At 48.2% G+C, this 18,332-nt stretch overlaps 2 protein-coding genes across 3 annotated transcripts; both read left to right on the forward strand.

The window, feature by feature from the left end:
• Nucleotides 1–3,476: 3,476 nt before the first annotated feature.
• On the forward strand, nucleotides 3,477–17,948 carry LOC145354794 (hemoglobin subunit beta-like). Of its 2 annotated transcripts, none has more exons than XM_080206279.1 (3): nucleotides 3,477–3,635; nucleotides 17,006–17,198; nucleotides 17,589–17,948. In XM_080206279.1, the coding sequence occupies exons 1-3, from the start codon at nucleotides 3,544–3,546 to the stop codon at nucleotides 17,715–17,717; spliced, it is 414 nt and encodes a 137-aa protein (XP_080062405.1). In that variant the 5' UTR covers nucleotides 3,477–3,543; the 3' UTR covers nucleotides 17,718–17,948. The 2 variants fall into 2 exon arrangements, with proteins under 2 accessions (XP_080062405.1, XP_080062404.1); XM_080206278.1 differs by lacking the exon at nucleotides 3,477–3,635 and adding an exon at nucleotides 16,633–16,788.
• Nucleotides 3,831–4,796, forward strand: LOC145354795 (hemoglobin subunit beta-like). Its single transcript, XM_080206280.1, has 2 exons — nucleotides 3,831–4,047; nucleotides 4,437–4,796. The coding sequence occupies exons 1-2, from the start codon at nucleotides 3,856–3,858 to the stop codon at nucleotides 4,563–4,565; spliced, it is 321 nt and encodes a 106-aa protein (XP_080062406.1). The 5' UTR covers nucleotides 3,831–3,855; the 3' UTR covers nucleotides 4,566–4,796.
• Nucleotides 17,949–18,332: the final 384 nt, after the last annotated feature.

Raw genomic sequence — 18,332 nt, forward strand, 5'->3', positions numbered from 1 at the left:
GTGCCTGTCTAAGTTACTTTTAAAGGACTCTAGCGTGTTTGCCTCCACCACCTTACTTGGCAGAGCATTCCATACCCCCACTACCCTCTGTGTGAAAAACCTCCCTCTAATATCTGTTATACCTCTCCCCCCTCACCTTAAGTCCATGGCCCCTTGTCCTGTGTGTCTCTATCATAGGAAATAGCTTACCTCTGTTTACTCTATCTATACCCTTCATAATCTTATATACCTCTATTAGATCCCCCCTCAGTCACCGTCTTTCAAGGGAAAAGAGCCCCAATTTATTCAATCTTTCCTCATACCTCAGTCCTTCCATACCAGGCAACATCCTGGTAAACCTCCTCTGCACTCTCTCCAGAGTCTCCACGTCCTTCCAGTAGTAAGGCAACCAGAACTGGACGCAGTACTCCAAATGCGGCCTAACCAACGTTCTGTACAACTGCAACATTGGACTCCAGCTCTTATATTCTATACCCCTTCCTATAAAGGCTAACATACCATAGGCTTTCTTCACCACACTCTCCACTTGCACTGCCACCTTCAAAGACTTGTGCACTTGCACCCCCAGGTCTCGCTGCGATTCTATACTCCTTATGGGCTTACCCTTTATCATATAACTCCCCCCTACATTATTCAGGCCCAAATGCATCACCTCACATTTATCCGGATTAAACTCCATTTGCCATGTTTCTGCCCAATATACCAGCCTATCAATATCCCGTTGTATTGCCAGACACTGCTCCTCACTGCCCGCCAATCCAGCCATCTTAGTGTCATCAGCAAATTTGCTGATCACACCACCTATTCCCTCTTCCAAATCATTTATATACACTACAAAGAGAAGAGGTTCCAGTACCGAGCCCTGCGGCACACCACTAGTGACAGACCTCCAGCTAGAAAAGGACCCCTCCACTACGACTCTCTGTCTCCTCTTTGCAAGCCAGTTCTCCACCCATCTAGATACCTGGCCACGTATCCCATGAGCTTTAATCTTCTCTACCAACCTACCATGAGGGACTTTGTCAAACACCTTACTGAAATCCATACAGACAACATCAACGGCTCATCCTTCGTCAACCGTTTTCCCTCCACATCCAGTCAACAGCCAACATTCTCAACCACCAACACCCCTTTCGTTTTTACCAATTGACGACAGTCCGAGTCATGTCGGAACGATGAAGTATTTTCTATAACTTGTTCTGAAATATTTGCCGTTTGGACACAATCTTATTGGAGACTGGTGGTGAACACGGCCGATTCCAACCGTTCAGCCCAATGAGCTGAAGGAAGGCCACTCATCCGGCCCACTCACGAGCCCAGGCTGCTCATGACTAATCTAGGCAATAGTGACCATAATATCCGCAGTAATGGAGCAGGCTAACAATCTGACAAAAGTTAACAGGTTGGTGAAAATCCCATTCTGAGGGGTTGATATTGAACTATATGTTCCCAAGATGTGGGTCCCTCTGGCTACATCGAGATTTGTTGCCCAGACCTAATTGCCCTCACACACGTCGGCGAGTGGAATGCCTGCAGTCCCTGGGGTGCAGGGACACCCACAGTGCTGTCAGAGAGGGAGTTCCAGGATTTTGACCGGGCGACAGCGAAGGAACAGCGATATCGTTCCCAGTCAGGATGGTGTGTGACTTGGAGGGAGCCTCGCGGGCGGGGCTGTTCCCATCTCCGTGCTGCCCTTCTCCTTCCAGAGATTGCAGGTTCGGAAGGTGCTGCTCACGGAAGCTCGGTGCGTCGCTGCCTGGGAATGGTGCATTACCCTGTCGATCGTACACACGGCTGGCGCTGTCCGTCAGTGCTCCAGGAAGGGGATGTTTAAGAACATAAGAACATAAGAAATAGGAGCAGGAGTCGGCCATCTAGCCCTTCGAGCCTGCCCCGCCATTCAATAAGATCATGGCTGATCTGTCGTGGCTCAGTTCCACTTTCCCGCCCTCTCCCCATAACCCTTAATCCCCTCGCTTATCAAAAACCCATCAAACCGCGTCTTAAAAATATTTAGCGAGGCAGCCTCCACCACTTCAACGGGCAGAGAATTCCAGAGATTCACCACCCTTTGAGTGAAGAAGTTCCTCCTCAACTCCGTTCTAAACCGCCCCCCCCCCACTTTATCTTGAGGCTGTGCCCTCTAGTCCTACTGTCCTTTCTGAGCGGGAAGAGCCTCTCCACCTCTATCCTATCCATCCCATTCATCATCTTATACGTCTCAATGAGATCTCCCCTCATTCGTCTAAACTCTAACGAGTACAAGCCTAGTTTATTCAGCCTCTCCTCATAGCTCAACCCCCTCAACTCCGGAATCAGCCTAGTAAACCTCCTCTGCACTCCCTCCAAGGCCAAAATATCCTTGCGTAAGTACGGCGCCCAAAACTGCACACAGTACTCCAGCTGCGGCCTCACCAGTGCCCTATACAGCTGCAGCAAGACCTCCCTAACTTTTATATTCAATCCCCCTCGCTGTTCCCTGGTAAGCTGGTGAGTGGGATGCCAAACGCAGGGGCTGCTTTGACAGGATGGTGTCAAACTCCACGCAAGTTCTTGGAGTTGCGGACAGCCAGACAAGGGGAAATATTTCTTCACATCCCTGACAATGAATCTGTGACCTTGCTGTTTCTCTGCATCAAGAAGATTCACAAGCTCTTTAATAATGGCAAACCATTGGCAGGATTGCTGAGGCCCAATCCCAGGCTGAATAATTTTCAGCAATGCCTTTAAAGGGAAATGGTTCCTGCCAAAACTCTGCAGCTGCTACTCCAGACCTGACCCTCTCCAGTGTTGGGGAGACCCATGTCGTACTCCCCCGTAAGTTTTATGGATTCCTGTCTCACTTTTAGAAGCCTTGTTTCAGGGCCTGTTAGGGAGGCAGGGCCACTTTTGACGTTTTGTAAATATGTGGAGCATTTCTCTGTCAAATTAACAATCTTGCATGACGCTGGTGAAGTAAAATGTGTACTTTTCTGGGTTTGTTTCGGGGTCCCGTGGAACGATCCGATAAGACGCACACAAACCAATACTGCATCGTTGCTCCTCTCAATACTATTGCCCAATGCCTCCTAAATAACCTGACAATATTTGCAACCAGTCACCAACAATGGGTGTTCATATTCCTTTCTGTGACAGGTCGGGGCATTAGCTGGTGAATCTTGAAAGAGGGGAAAATTAAGGATGATCGAGGGGGGTGAGTTAAAGGGGCAGGCAGACAGGATACAGGAAAAGCAACAGAGCCCAAGATTTCTTCCTCTGGCCCTCGTGTCAACATATTATTCAGCAAAACAGTCCAACCATTCTTTGTAATGAGTGGACAGGGATGGGCCAGTCCGGACTGAACGTTCAACATGTGTTTATCTCAACACAGAAGTGTGCCGCCCAGCGATAGGCAAGAGGGTCCCACCTACCAGTTATTCAGCCTATAACATTGGGATTTCTCTCTGGGATGTGCCCGGCTGCTGCCTATAAAAATCAGACAGAAACGGCAGAACAACACAGCTTTTCTGTGCGAGAGACAGCAGTGAGGTCTTAACAGCCAAAATGGTGCACTGGACTCAAGAGGAGAGAGATGAAATTACCAAGACATTCCATAGTGTCAATGTGAAGGCCCTTGGAACTAAAGCCCTGGAGAGGTAAAGTGCGGATGCAATATTATCTCAATATAATTCATGCTTCATTTTTTTCACACCAATTTATTATGTTGGGTGTTCCGATAACTTAAGAGAGTTGGTTGTAAAGGTTTCATTGAAGCTGCTGTCGACTTTGCTCAAATGATTCATTGATTCAATCGGAGATTGAAATTGAATCTCAAACTTGACACTGAGTTGAGTTATTTTGCTCTTTCCCTCCAGGATGTTCGTCGTCTATCCCTGGACCTCCCGTTACTTTAGCAGGAAACCCAACTTCAGTGCTGAGGGCCATGCAGCTATCGTGGTCGGTGCCCTGGAACTCGCCGTGAAACATCTGGATGATGTCAAGTCACACTTTACAGAGATCAGCAAAAGACATGCTGACGAGCTGCACATCGATCCTGGAAGCTTCCACGTAAGGAAACAAATTCATTTTTAAAATATATACCTTCCGTTTTACAACCCAGAAGGGAAAAAGAAAAGTTCAGATCAGTATTCTTATTTCCCCGTTTTACTGGGGTTTTTTTTCCCCCTCTGGATAAAGTGCATTTATTGGTACAAAGCCAGCAGGAGTCAGATACACTGATACATCAACTGGTTTCAGGTTGGCTTGTGCGTCTTCTCATTGGTTGTACAATGTTTTACACAGGGTCACAAGCTGGTCTCAGTCAAGACTTGTCGACCCTACAACTTTCCCCCTTGAATATTTTCTGAGCAAGTCTTCGAGTTCCAAGTTTAACCCATTCGGGGGTGTGTTTTGTTTCGAAAATCAATTAACGGCTCTTTCCTTTTGTTTCCTCGTAGCTGCTGACTGACAGTTTCGTTGTGGAGCTCGGTCAGCTCAAGAAGGACGCTTTCTCTCCCCACGTCCACGCAATTTGGGAAAAGTTCTTTCAGGTGGTCATTGATGCTATTTCCAAGCAGTACCATTAAATCTCCAGCAACATCAGCTTCGTGTCTTTCATCAAGGAATGCAATTGACAAAAAGATTCATCGATGACAATCTCTGTGCTAATTCATAAGAAATTGTAGACCGAGCTGTGCTAAAACAAAACTGATACATTCTTGAAAACAATGTTCCTGATTGCATGCTACTTCTGACTCAAATTTTGGAAAATATCCCTCCCGTCACTACGAAATACAATAAAAAATATCAACCTCTCATTTCCCATGAGTGAATTCTTTATTCATCTTCACCGAAACAATAAATACATGAGGTAACACAGGGAAAATCAAACTTCAGGATGTATTTTTCAGTCAGTTCTGAATCTCCACTGCTAATTCATTAAATAAAACGATCAAATTTATCAGCATTTCACCAATTAGTCATAGGGATATATCGCACGCAAACAAGCCCTTTGGCCCAACATGTCCATGTTGACCAGGTTTCTGGAATTGAACTGGTCCCATTTGCCTGCATTTGGCCCCTTATCCCTCTTCACTTTTCCCACCCATGAACCTGTCCAAATGTCTTTTTAATGTTGTATTGTACCCACCTCTACCATCTCCTCTGGCAGTTTATTCCATAAGAACATAAGAAATAGGAGCAGGAGTAGGCCATCTAGCCCCTCGAGCCTGCCCCGCCATTCAATAAGATCATGGCTGATCTGAAGTGGATCAGTTCCACTTTCCCGCTTTCTCCCCATAACCCTTAATTCCCTTGCCTATCAGAAACCCATCTACCCGAGACTTAAAATGTCTGGAGTTGCAGCGTTTGAGGGCCCAGGTTAGGCAACTGGAGCTGAGGCTGGAGGATTTATTTTTAGTTCGGGAAAATGAGGCGCTAATGAATAGGAACCACATTCAGGAGGGGATCCCAGAGCCTAGGTCGGGGGGATGGGTGGGTTACAGTTAGGAAGGGGTAAAAGAAGAGGAGTAATGGTCCAAAGGCTACCCCAGGGGTAGTCTCTCAAGATAGCAGGGGTAAGGCGCCAACTGAGGTGGAAAGGGCAAGAGAGGAAGGCCAGAATGCCTCAGAGGGAAGGAAGGGGGCTGGATGTGAGATAGTGGTGGGGGACGGGAGGCTTAAAGGAATTGACAGGCGGTTCTGTGGGCAAAAGCGGGACTCCAGGATGGTCGTCTGCCTCCCTGGAGCAGGGGTACAGGATGTGTCAGAGAGGGTAGAGGGAATCTTGAAGGGCCAAGAGGCGGATGTAATTATACACGGAGGAGAGAAGGGCGTAGGAAGGAAGAGTAGGGGGGGAAATACGTAGGCAGTTCAGGGAGTTGGGAGCCAGGCTGAAGTGCAGGGCCTCCAGGGTGGCGATCTCTGGGCTGCTGCCAGTGCCCAGTATTGGCAGGGATAAAAATAATGAGATCCTGCAGCTGAATGCATGGCTGAGGGATTGGTGCAGGACAGAGGGTTTTAGTTTTGTAGACCATTGGGAAGTCTTTGTGAAGGAAGGGCACTTGTATAAGAGGGATAGGGAACACTTAAATGGGAAGGGCACAAATATTTTAGCTGGGAGGTTAGCTGGAGTGTTTCGGCAGGGTTTAAACTAGTATGGAGGGGGGGGTGGGGAGGAGACAGACAGCTCAGGCACTGGGAGTGGGAGTGAATTGGAGCTCAGGTTAAGTCTAGATGATAGGAAAATCTCCCAGGAGAAGGAGGATCCGAGTGACCCTGAGGGTCTTCAGAGCATCTGTTTTAACGCGAGGAGTGTGACGGGTAAGATGGATGAACTTAAGGCCTTAATGTTCGCGTGGAATTTAGATGTGGTGGCAGTGACAGAGACATGGTTAAAGGAGGGGCAGGACTGGCAGCTAAATATACCTGGGTATAAGTGTTTTAGGCGTGATAGGGGAGGGTTGAAAAGAGGAGGGGGAGTGGCGCTCTTAGTTAGGGAGCAGATCACAGCGGTGCAGAGGGAGGATAACATGGAGGGGTTGGGAATTGAGTCTCTGTGGGTGGAGTTGAGGAATAGGAAGGGGGCCATTACTATGCTAGGAGTGTACTCTCGGCCGCCCGATAGCCCGCGGGCAGTGGAAGAGGGTATATGTAGGGACATTTTGGATAAGTGTAGGAAGAACAGGGTTGTTGTAGTGGGAGATTTTAATCTCCCTGGGGTGGATTGGAAGGTGCCTAGAGCCGGGGGTTCGGACGGGGAGGAATTCGTAAGATGTGTATTGGAAGGGTCTTTGCAGCAGTGTTGTAGATAGCCCGACTAGAGAGGGGGCTGTACTGGATTTAGTTCTGGGCAATGAGCCGGGTCAGGTGGTTGAGGTTGTGATAGGTGAACATGTGGCTAATAGTGACCACAACTCTGTCTACTTTTGGATACGAATGGAAAAAGATGATTGCTGTCCAAAGGGGAGGGTGCTAAATTGGGGAAAGGCTAGATACAGCCGGATTAGGCAGGAGCTTAGGGATACAGACTGGGATAGGCTGTTGGAAGGCAAGACCACGTTAGGCATGTGGGAGTCTTTCATGGGAAAACTGCAAAGGGTGCAGGAAAGGCATGTGCCGGTTAGGAGGAAGGATGGGAAAGATAGGATTAGAGAGCTGTGGATTACTAGAGATATAGAAGACCTGGTTAGGAAGAAACGAGAGGCGTATGTCAAGTCTAAGCAGCTGGGAATGGAGAGAGTGTTGGAGGAACACAGAGAGAGTAGGAGGGATCTCAAAAGGGGAGTTAGGAGAGCAAAGAGGGGGCATGAGATGGCTTTGGCAGGTAGGATTAAGGAAAATCCAAAGGCGTTTTACTCCTATCTTAGGAGCAAAAGGGTGGCTAGGGGTAAAATCAGTCCTCTCAGGGACAGACGAGGGGAATTGTGTTTCGCGGCTGAGGGAATGGGGGAGATCCTGAATGAATACTTTGCGTCGGTATTCACGAAGGAGAGGGGCTTGATGTCTGGTACGATCATCGAGGGAGCAGTAGACCAACTGAAGGATCTATCAATTACGAGGGAAGAAGTGTTAGGGTTTTTATGTAGCATTAAAACTGATAAATCTCCGGGGCCCGATGGCATTTATCCTAGGCTGCTTAGGGAGGTGAGGGATGAAATTGCTGGGCCTCTGACGCAAATCTTTGTCTCTTCTTTGGACACAGGTGAGGTCCCAGAGGACTGGAGGATAGCGAACGTGGTACCGTTGTTTAAAAAGGGTAGGAGGGATAACCCGGGTAACTATAGGCCGGTGAGTTTAACGTCAGTGGTAGGCCAGTTGATGGAGAGGATTCTTAGGGATAGGATGTATGAGCACTTCGAGCGTTGCGATCTGATTAAGGATACGCAGCATGGCTTTGTAAAGGGGAAGTCTTGCCTTACGCATCTGGTAGAATTTTTTGAGGAGGTGACAAAAATCGTTGACGAAGGACGAGCCGTTGATGTCGTCTATATGGATTTCAGTAAGGCGTTTGACAAAGTCCCTCATAGTAGGTTGGTACAGAAGATTAAAGCTCATGGGATACGTGGCCAGGTATCTAGATGGGTAGAGAACTGGCTTGCAAAGAGGAGTCAAAGAGTAGTAGTGGTGGGGTCCTTTTCTAGCTGGAGGTCTGTCACTAGGGGGTGTGCCGTAGGGCGCAGTTCTGGGACCTCTTCTCTTTGTAGTGTATATAAATGATTCGGAAGAGGGAGTAGGTGGTGTGATCAGCAAATTTGCTGATGACACCGAGATGGCTGGATTGGCGGGCAGTGAGGAGCAGTGTCTGGCAATACAGCGGGATATTGATAGGCTGGTATATTGGGCAGATATATGGCAAATGGAGTTTAATCCGGATCAATGTGAGGTGATGCATTTTGGCCTGAATAATGTAGGGGGGAGTTATATGATAAAGGGTAAGCCCCTAAGGAGTATAGAATCGCAGCGAGACCTGGGGGTGCAAGTGCACAAGTCTTTGAAGGTGGCAGTGCAAGTGGAGAGTGTGGTGAAGAAAGCCTATGGTATGTTAGCCTTTATAGGAAGGGGTATAGAATATAAGAGCTGGAGTCCAATGTTGCAGTTGTACAGAACGTTGGTTAGGCCGCATTTAGAGTACTGCGTCCAGTTCTGGTCGCCTTACTACCGGAAGGACGTGGAGACTCTGGAGAGAGTGCAGAGGAGGTTCACCAGGATGTTGCCTGGTATGGAAGGACTGGGTTATGAGGAAAGATTGAATAAATTGGGGCTCTTTTCCCTTGAAAGACGGTGACTGAGGGGGGATCTAATAGAGGTATATAAGATTATGAAGGGTATAGATAGAGTAAACAGAGGTAAGCTATTTCCTATGATAGAGACACACAGGACAAGGGGCCATGGACTTAAGGTGAGGCGGGAGAGGTATAACAGATATTAGAGGGAGGTTTTTCACACAGAGGGTAGTGGGGGTATGGAATGCTCTGCCAAGTAAGGTGGTGGAGGCAAACACACTGGAGTTGTTTAAGAGTAACTGAGACAGGCACATGTGTGGGTTGGAGATGGGTGGATATAGGAGATTGTTTTAAATAAGGGTCATTAGCATTGGGGCGTCCCTGGTAATGTAAATGGATATGGTACAATAATAATGTTTTTCTTTCTCTTTTCATTCACAGGTTTTAAGTCGGTCCGCCTTGTGTCCAACGAGGGGCATACACACGATGGGTCATACTGGGGCTGCTCTTGGTTGTTCGAGATTGGCCCAGTGCTTCATGTCGTAAGTGTGTGCCCAAACTGGACCAGATACTGGGCAAGACGACAGCTCAGTGACTATCACTGTTTGCTGTGCAGACACATGGATTTGGGCCGGTGTCTGTGGGAGTTTGCGCATTCTCCCCGTGCTTGCGTGGGTTTTCTCCGGGTGCTCCGGTTTCCTCCCACACCCCAAAGATGTGCTGTTAGGCTGATTGGCAGTAATAAATTGTCCCTAAATTAGTTTCCCTCAATGTGATAAGGGTCATGGGTGGAGGGGGAGACTGATGGTGTTAAGATGGCGGCGTGGGCTCATTGGGCCGAAGGGCCTGTTTCCCAGGCTGTTTTTGTTCTTTGTTCTTTGTTAAATATATTCAGCGAGGCAGCCTCCACCACTTCAATGGGCAGAGAATTCCAGAGATTCACCACCCTTTCGAGTGAAGAAGTTCCTCCTCAACTCTGATCTAAACTGCACCCCCTTATCTTGAGGCTGTGCCCTCTAGTCCTGCTGTCCTCTCTAATCGGGAAGAATCTCTCTACCTCTACCCTATCCACCCCTCCATTATCTTATACGTCTCTGTAAAATCCCCTCAGTACAGCCACAGTACAGGCCCTTCGGCCCTCGATGTTGTGCCGAGCTGTGTCCAATCCCAAGATCAAGCTATCCCACTCCCTATCATTCTGGTGTGCTCCATGTGCCTATCCAATAACCGCTTGAAAGTTCCTAAAGTGTCCGACTCCTCGATCAAAGCAGGCAGTGCATTCCACACCCCAACCACTCTCTGAATAAAGAATATACCTTGGATATCCTTCCGATATCTCCCACCATGAACCTGTAGTTACGTCCACTCTATCGATTCGCCTCATCATCTTATAAACCTCTATTAAGTCGCCTCTCATCCTTCTCCGCTCTAAAGAGAAAAAAGATATGCTCCAGTTTCCTCCCACAGTCCAATGATATGTGGGTTAGGTTGATTGGCTCTGCTAAATTCACTCTAATAGGCTTAGCAGGGTAAATATGTGGGGTTACGGGAATCGGGCCTGGGTGGGATTGTGTAGACTTGATGGGCCAAATGGCCTCCTTCTGCACTGTGGGGATTCTATGATTTCTCAGCCCATGTTGCACTTTGCCAGTGGTTTGAAGGGATCTGCTGCTGAGGTTCAGCTGGTACGCCCACCAACCATTGGGCTGTTGGGGAGAGTCTCCCGTTCAGAACCCCTCACTCCGCATTCATGCCAGGCAGGAATAGAACCATAGATCCTGCCAGACTGGCCAGTGAGGTGGGATCAGGGAGAGCGAGCCAACTGGATACAAAATTGGCTTGCCAGGAGGAGGTGGGGGTGGAGGATTGCTTTCAGACTGGAGGCCTGTGACCAGCAGCGTGCCGCAGGGGGAGGCGCTGGGTCCACTGTTGTTTCTCATTGATGTCAACGATTTGGATGAGAATGTAGGAGGCACGGTTAAAAAGTTTTCAGATGACTCCAAAAGTGGTGGCGTAGCGGACAGCGAAGAAGGTCATCGACAACGGGATCTCCACCAGCTGGGCGGAGGAATGGCAGATGGAGTTTAATCCCGATAAATCCGAGGTGTTGCATTTTGGTAAGACAAACCAGGGCACAGTTAATGGCCCTGGGGAGTGCTGTCGAACAGAGAGAGCTGCGGCGGGGTGGGGGGGAAGGTACAGAGTCCCTTAAAATGGCGTCATGAAGAAGGCATTTGTCACACTTGTCTTCGTTGGTCAGAGTACAAGACTTGTACAAGACATCAGTAAGGCCGCATTTGGAGTCCTGCGTACAGTTCTGGTCACCCTGCTGCAGGAAGGGTGTTATTAAACTGGAAAAGGGTGGAACGAAGATTTGCAAGGATGCTACCGGGACTGGAAGATTTGAATTATTCCAGTGGGAATAAGCCCCACCGACAGCTATTTAATATGTTTCATGTGAGGGCGCACTGCAGTGCATAGTGTGAGAGATTCATTTGGAACCTCGTGCAAAATAAAAAGCAGTGGGATTTATATCAGTTTTCACATGAATTCAACATTTAGAATTTTATTGGGAGAATCACCAAATGTGTCCTCCACCAACAGTGCCCCCAGTGTATCAGACTGACAGCGCCCCCAGTGTATCACACTGACAGCGCCCCCAGTGTATCACACTGACAGCGCCCCCAGTGTATCACACTGACAGCGCCCCCAGTGTATCACACCGACAGCGCCCCCAGTGTATCACACTGACAGTGCCCCCAGTGTATCACACTGACAGTGCCCCCAGTGTATCACACCGACAGCGCCCCCAGTGTATCACACTGACAGTGCCCCCAGTGTATCACACTGACAGTGCCCCCAGTGTATCACACTGACAGCGCCCCCAGTGTATCGCACCGACAGTGCCCCCAATGTATCACACTGACAGTGCCCCCAGTGTATCACACCGACAGCGCCCCCAGTGTATCACACTGACAGCGCCCCCAGTGTATCGCACCGACAGTGCCCCCAATGTATCACACTGACAGTGCCCCCAGTGTATCGCACCGACAGTGCCCCCAATGTATCACACTGACAGTGCCCCCAGTGTATCACACTGACAGTGCCCCCAGTGTATCGCTTGAAACCCAGGTGAAGGTGCCAGGTTCACACTTTCTGTAGAGCTGTTGTAAATGGTACCAGGGTGAGCTCACGATGGGCTCTGGCCTTAGTGCCCACAGAGAGAGCTCGCTGATGGGTTTCACGCCATTCCGCAGGGGAGCGGCCCCCCAAGATCAGACTCCGGAAACTCGCCAGCGTAAATTGCGGCCTCCAGATTTCCAGCTCCTCCTCACTGATGGAGAGGGTGGACTCAAAGCTACCCTCCCCCTCCCACCCTTGTTCCTCCTTTCTAATGTCAGGTGCCAGTCCTGTTGTTCTCTACATGGATCCCACATCCTCCTTCTCATTGCGTTCCATAATGAGGGTATCGGACGATTCAGGATCACAATCATTCCGACTACTCGGAATGAAATGGACAGAAAAGTCAGAGTCAGGGAATGGAGTTCCTGAACTGTTCCTACAGGACTCCTTTCCAATCTGATTTGTGTGAAGCCCAAGATGGGAAAATCGCGATCGGATCGAATAATGAGGAATGGAACGGGAACCTGGAAGAGGAGTAAAAGCAGGAATTTGGTGGCCCAGGGGCTGTTTGAGGCCTTTTGTTGACTGTTACCCACAGGTGGACTTGCCACGTTCTGCTGGTTACTATCCGGGTCGCTTTATTCCAATCGGTGTGACTGAAGTGATACAGGTGTACAGCAAGGGTACATGAAGTGAGGTGGGTGCTGGTTGTACACAACGTTAACTGTAAGGGCCGTGCATTCCAAAGAACAAAGAACAAAAACAGCCCGGGAAACAGGCCCTTCGGCCCAAAGAGCCCACGCCGCCATCTCGACACCACCAGTCCCCCCCTCCACCCATGACCCCTGTCTAATGTTTTATGGCCATCCAGATTGAGGGAAACTGATTTAGGGACAATTTATTCCTGCCAATCAGCCTAACAGCACATCTTTGGGGTGTGGGAGGAAACCAGAGCACCCGGAGAAAACCCACGCAAGCACGGGGAGAATGCGCAAACTCCCACAGACACCGGCCCAAATCCATGTGTCTGCACAGCAAACAGTGATAGTCACTGAGCTGTCGTCTTGCCCAGTATCTGGTCCAGTTTAGGCACACACTAACGACATGAAGCACTCGGCCAATCTCGAACAACCAAGAGCAGCCCCAGTACGACCCATCGTGTGTATGCCCCTCGTTGGACACGAGGCGGACCGACTTAAAACCTGTGAATGAAAAGAGAAAAAGCATTATTATCATACCATATCCATTTACATTACCAGGGACGCCCCAATGCTAATGACCCTTATTTAAAAGGATCTCCTATATCCACCCATCTCCAACTCAGTCGTGTGCCTGTCTAAGTTACTTTTAAAGGACTCTAGCGTGTTTGCCTCCACCACCTTACTTGGCAGAGCATTCCATACCCCCACTACCCTCTGTGTGAAAAACCTCCCTCTAATATCTGTTATACCTCTCCCCCCTCACCTTAAGTCCATGGCCCCTTGTCCTGTGTGTCTCTATCATAGGAAATAGCTTACCTCTGTTTACTCTATCTATACCCTTCATAATCTTATATACCTCTATTAGATCCCCCCTCAGTCACCGTCTTTCAAGGGAAAAGAGCCCCAATTTATTCAATCTTTCCTCATACCTCAGTCCTTCCATACCAGGCAACATCCTGGTAAACCTCCTCTGCACTCTCTCCAGAGTCTCCACGTCCTTCCAGTAGTAAGGCAACCAGAACTGGACGCAGTACTCCAAATGCGGCCTAACCAACGTTCTGTACAACTGCAACATTGGACTCCAGCTCTTATATTCTATACCCCTTCCTATAAAGGCTAACATACCATAGGCTTTCTTCACCACACTCTCCACTTGCACTGCCACCTTCAAAGACTTGTGCACTTGCACCCCCAGGTCTCGCTGCGATTCTATACTCCTTATGGGCTTACCCTTTATCATATAACTCCCCCCTACATTATTCAGGCCCAAATGCATCACCTCACATTTATCCGGATTAAACTCCATTTGCCATGTTTCTGCCCAATATACCAGCCTATCAATATCCCGTTGTATTGCCAGACACTGCTCCTCACTGCCCGCCAATCCAGCCATCTTAGTGTCATCAGCAAATTTGCTGATCACACCACCTATTCCCTCTTCCAAATCATTTATATACACTACAAAGAGAAGAGGTTCCAGTACCGAGCCCTGCGGCACACCACTAGTGACAGACCTCCAGCTAGAAAAGGACCCCTCCACTACGACTCTCTGTCTCCTCTTTGCAAGCCAGTTCTCCACCCATCTAGATACCTGGCCACGTATCCCATGAGCTTTAATCTTCTCTACCAACCTACCATGAGGGACTTTGTCAAACACCTTACTGAAATCCATACAGACAACATCAACGGCTCATCCTTCGTCAACCGTTTTCCCTCCACATCCAGTCAACAGCCAACATTCTCAACCACCAACACCCCTTTCGTTTTTACCAATTGACGACAGTCCGAGTCATGTCGGAACGATGAAGTATTTTCTATAACTTGTTCTGAAATATTTGCCGTTTGGACACAATCTTATTGGAGACTGGTGGTGAACACGGCCGATTCCAACCGTTCAGCCCAATGAGCTGAAGGAAGGCCACTCATCCGGCCCACTCACGAGCCCAGGCTGCTCATGACTAATCTAGGCAATAGTGACCATAATATCCGCAGTAATGGAGCAGGCTAACAATCTGACAAAAGTTAACAGGTTGGTGAAAATCCCATTCTGAGGGGTTGATATTGAACTATATGTTCCCAAGATGTGGGTCCCTCTGGCTACATCGAGATTTGTTGCCCAGACCTAATTGCCCTCACACACGTCGGCGAGTGGAATGCCTGCAGTCCCTGGGGTGCAGGGACACCCACAGTGCTGTCAGAGAGGGAGTTCCAGGATTTTGACCGGGCGACAGCGAAGGAACAGCGATATCGTTCCCAGTCAGGATGGTGTGTGACTTGGAGGGAGCCTCGCGGGCGGGGCTGTTCCCATCTCCGTGCTGCCCTTCTCCTTCCAGAGATTGCAGGTTCGGAAGGTGCTGCTCACGGAAGCTCGGTGCGTCGCTGCCTGGGAATGGTGCATTACCCTGTCGATCGTACACACGGCTGGCGCTGTCCGTCAGTGCTCCAGGAAGGGGATGTTTAAGAACATAAGAACATAAGAAATAGGAGCAGGAGTCGGCCATCTAGCCCTTCGAGCCTGCCCCGCCATTCAATAAGATCATGGCTGATCTGTCGTGGCTCAGTTCCACTTTCCCGCCCTCTCCCCATAACCCTTAATCCCCTCGCTTATCAAAAACCCATCAAACCGCGTCTTAAAAATATTTAGCGAGGCAGCCTCCACCACTTCAACGGGCAGAGAATTCCAGAGATTCACCACCCTTTGAGTGAAGAAGTTCCTCCTCAACTCCGTTCTAAACCGCCCCCCCCCCCCTTTATCTTGAGGCTGTGCCCTCTAGTCCTACTGTCCTTTCTGAGCGGGAAGAGCCTCTCCACCTCTATCCTATCCATCCCATTCATCATCTTATACGTCTCAATGAGATCTCCCCTCATTCGTCTAAACTCTAACGAGTACAAGCCTAGTTTATTCAGCCTCTCCTCATAGCTCAACCCCCTCAACTCCGGAATCAGCCTAGTAAACCTCCTCTGCACTCCCTCCAAGGCCAAAATATCCTTGCGTAAGTACGGCGCCCAAAACTGCACACAGTACTCCAGCTGCGGCCTCACCAGTGCCCTATACAGCTGCAGCAAGACCTCCCTAACTTTTATATTCAATCCCCCTCGCTGTTCCCTGGTAAGCTGGTGAGTGGGATGCCAAACGCAGGGGCTGCTTTGACAGGATGGTGTCAAACTCCACGCAAGTTCTTGGAGTTGCGGACAGCCAGACAAGGGGAAATATTTCTTCACATCCCTGACAATGAATCTGTGACCTTGCTGTTTCTCTGCATCAAGAAGATTCACAAGCTCTTTAATAATGGCAAACCATTGGCAGGATTGCTGAGGCCCAATCCCAGGCTGAATAATTTTCAGCAATGCCTTTAAAGGGAAATGGTTCCTGCCAAAACTCTGCAGCTGCTACTCCAGACCTGACCCTCTCCAGTGTTGGGGAGACCCATGTCGTACTCCCCCGTAAGTTTTATGGATTCCTGTCTCACTTTTAGAAGCCTTGTTTCAGGGCCTGTTAGGGAGGCAGGGCCACTTTTGACGTTTTGTAAATATGTGGAGCATTTCTCTGTCAAATTAACAATCTTGCATGACGCTGGTGAAGTAAAATGTGTACTTTTCTGGGTTTGTTTCGGGGTCCCGTGGAACGATCCGATAAGACGCACACAAACCAATACTGCATCGTTGCTCCTCTCAATACTATTGCCCAATGCCTCCTAAATAACCTGACAATATTTGCAACCAGTCACCAACAATGGGTGTTCATATTCCTTTCTGTGACAGGTCGGGGCATTAGCTGGTGAATCTTGAAAGAGGGGAAAATTAAGGATGATCGAGGGGGGTGAGTTAAAGGGGCAGGCAGACAGGATACAGGAAAAGCAACAGAGCCCAAGATTTCTTCCTCTGGCCCTCGTGTCAACATATTATTCAGCAAAACAGTCCAACCATTCTTTGTAATGAGTGGACAGGGATGGGCCAGTCCGGACTGAACGTTCAACATGTGTTTATCTCAACACAGAAGTGTGCCACCCAGCGATAGGCAAGAGGGTCCCACCTACCAGTTATTCAGCCTATAACATTGGGATTTCTCTCTGGGATGTGCCCGGCTGCTGCCTATAAAAATCAGACAGAAACGGCAGAACAACACAGCTTTTCTGTGCGAGAGACAGCAGTGAGGTCTTAACAGCCAAAATGGTGCACTGGACTCAAGAGGAGAGAGATGAAATTACCAAGACATTCCATAGTGTCAATGTGAAGGCCCTTGGAACTAAAGCCCTGCAGAGGTAAAGTGCGGATGCAATATTATCTCAATATAATTCATGCTTCATTTTTTTCACACCAATTTATTATGTTGGGTGTTCCGATAACTTAAGAGAGTTGGTTGTAAAGGTTTCATTGAAGCTGCTGTCAACTTTGCTCAAATGATTCATTGATTCAATCGGAGATTGAAATTGAATCTCAAACTTGACACAGTTGAATTATTTTGCTCTTTCCCTCCAGGATGTTCACCGTCTATCCCTGGACCCAGCGTTACTTTAGCCAGAAAGCCAACTTCAGTGCTGAGGGCCATGCAGCTATCGTGGTCGGTGCCCTGGAACTCGCCGTGAAACATCTGGATGATGTCAAGTCACACTTTACAGAGATCAGCAAAAGACATGCTGACGAGCTGCACATCGATCCTGGAAGCTTCCACGTAAGGAAACAAATTCATTTTTAAAATATATACCTTCCGTTTTACAACCCAGAAGGGAAAAAAAAAAGTTCAGATCAGTATTCTTATTTCCCCGTTTTACTGGGGTTTTTTTTTCCCCCTCTGGATAAAGTGCATTTATTGGTACAAAGCCAGCAGGAGTCAGATACACTGATACATCAACTGGTTTCAGGTTGGCTTGTGCGTCTTCTCATTGGTTGTACAATGTTTTACACAGGGTCACAAGCTGGTCTCAGTCAAGACTTGTCGACCCTACAACTTTCCCCCTTGAATATTTTCTGAGCAAGTCTTCGAGTTCCAAGTTTAACCCATTCGGGGGTGTGTTTTGTTTCGAAAATCAATTAACGGCTCTTTCCTTTTGTTTCCTCGTAGCTGCTGACTGACTGTTTCGTTGTGGAGCTCGGTCAGCTCAAGAAGGACGCTTTCTCTCCCCACGTCCACGCAATTTGGGAAAAGTTCTTTCAGGTGGTCATTGATGCTATTTCCAAGCAGTACCATTAAATCTCCAGCAACATCAGCTTCGTGTCTTTCATCAAGGAATGCAATTGACAAAAAGATTCATCGAGAACAATCCCTGTGCTAATTCATAAGAAATTGTAGACCGAGCTGTGCTAAAATAAAACTGATACATTCTTGAAAACAATGTTCCTGATTGCATGCTACTTCTGACTCAAATTTTGGAAAATATCCCTCCCGTCACTACGAAATACAATAAAAAATATCAACCTCTCATTTCCCATGAGTGAATTCTTTATTCATCTTCACCGAAACAATAAATACATGAGGTAACACAGGGAAAATCAAACTTCAGGATGTATTTTTCAGTCAGTTCTGAATCTCCACTGCTAATTCATTAAATAAAACGATAAAATTTATCAGCATTTCACCAATTAGTCATAGGGATATATCGCACGCAAACAAGCCCTTTGGCCCAACATGTCCATGTTGACCAGGTTTCTGGAATTGAACTGGTCCCATTTGCCTGCATTTGGCCCCTTATCCCTCTTCACTTTTCCCACCCATGAACCTGTCCAAATGTCTTTTTAATGTTGTATTGTACCCACCTCTACCATCTCCTCTGGCAGTTTATTCCATAAGAACATAAGAAGTAGGAGC

Source organism: Carcharhinus amblyrhynchos, chromosome 18 (assembly GCF_965287045.1).
Source record: "Carcharhinus amblyrhynchos chromosome 18, sCarAmb.v2.hapA, whole genome shotgun sequence".
Lineage (NCBI taxonomy): Eukaryota > Metazoa > Chordata > Chondrichthyes > Carcharhiniformes > Carcharhinidae > Carcharhinus > Carcharhinus amblyrhynchos.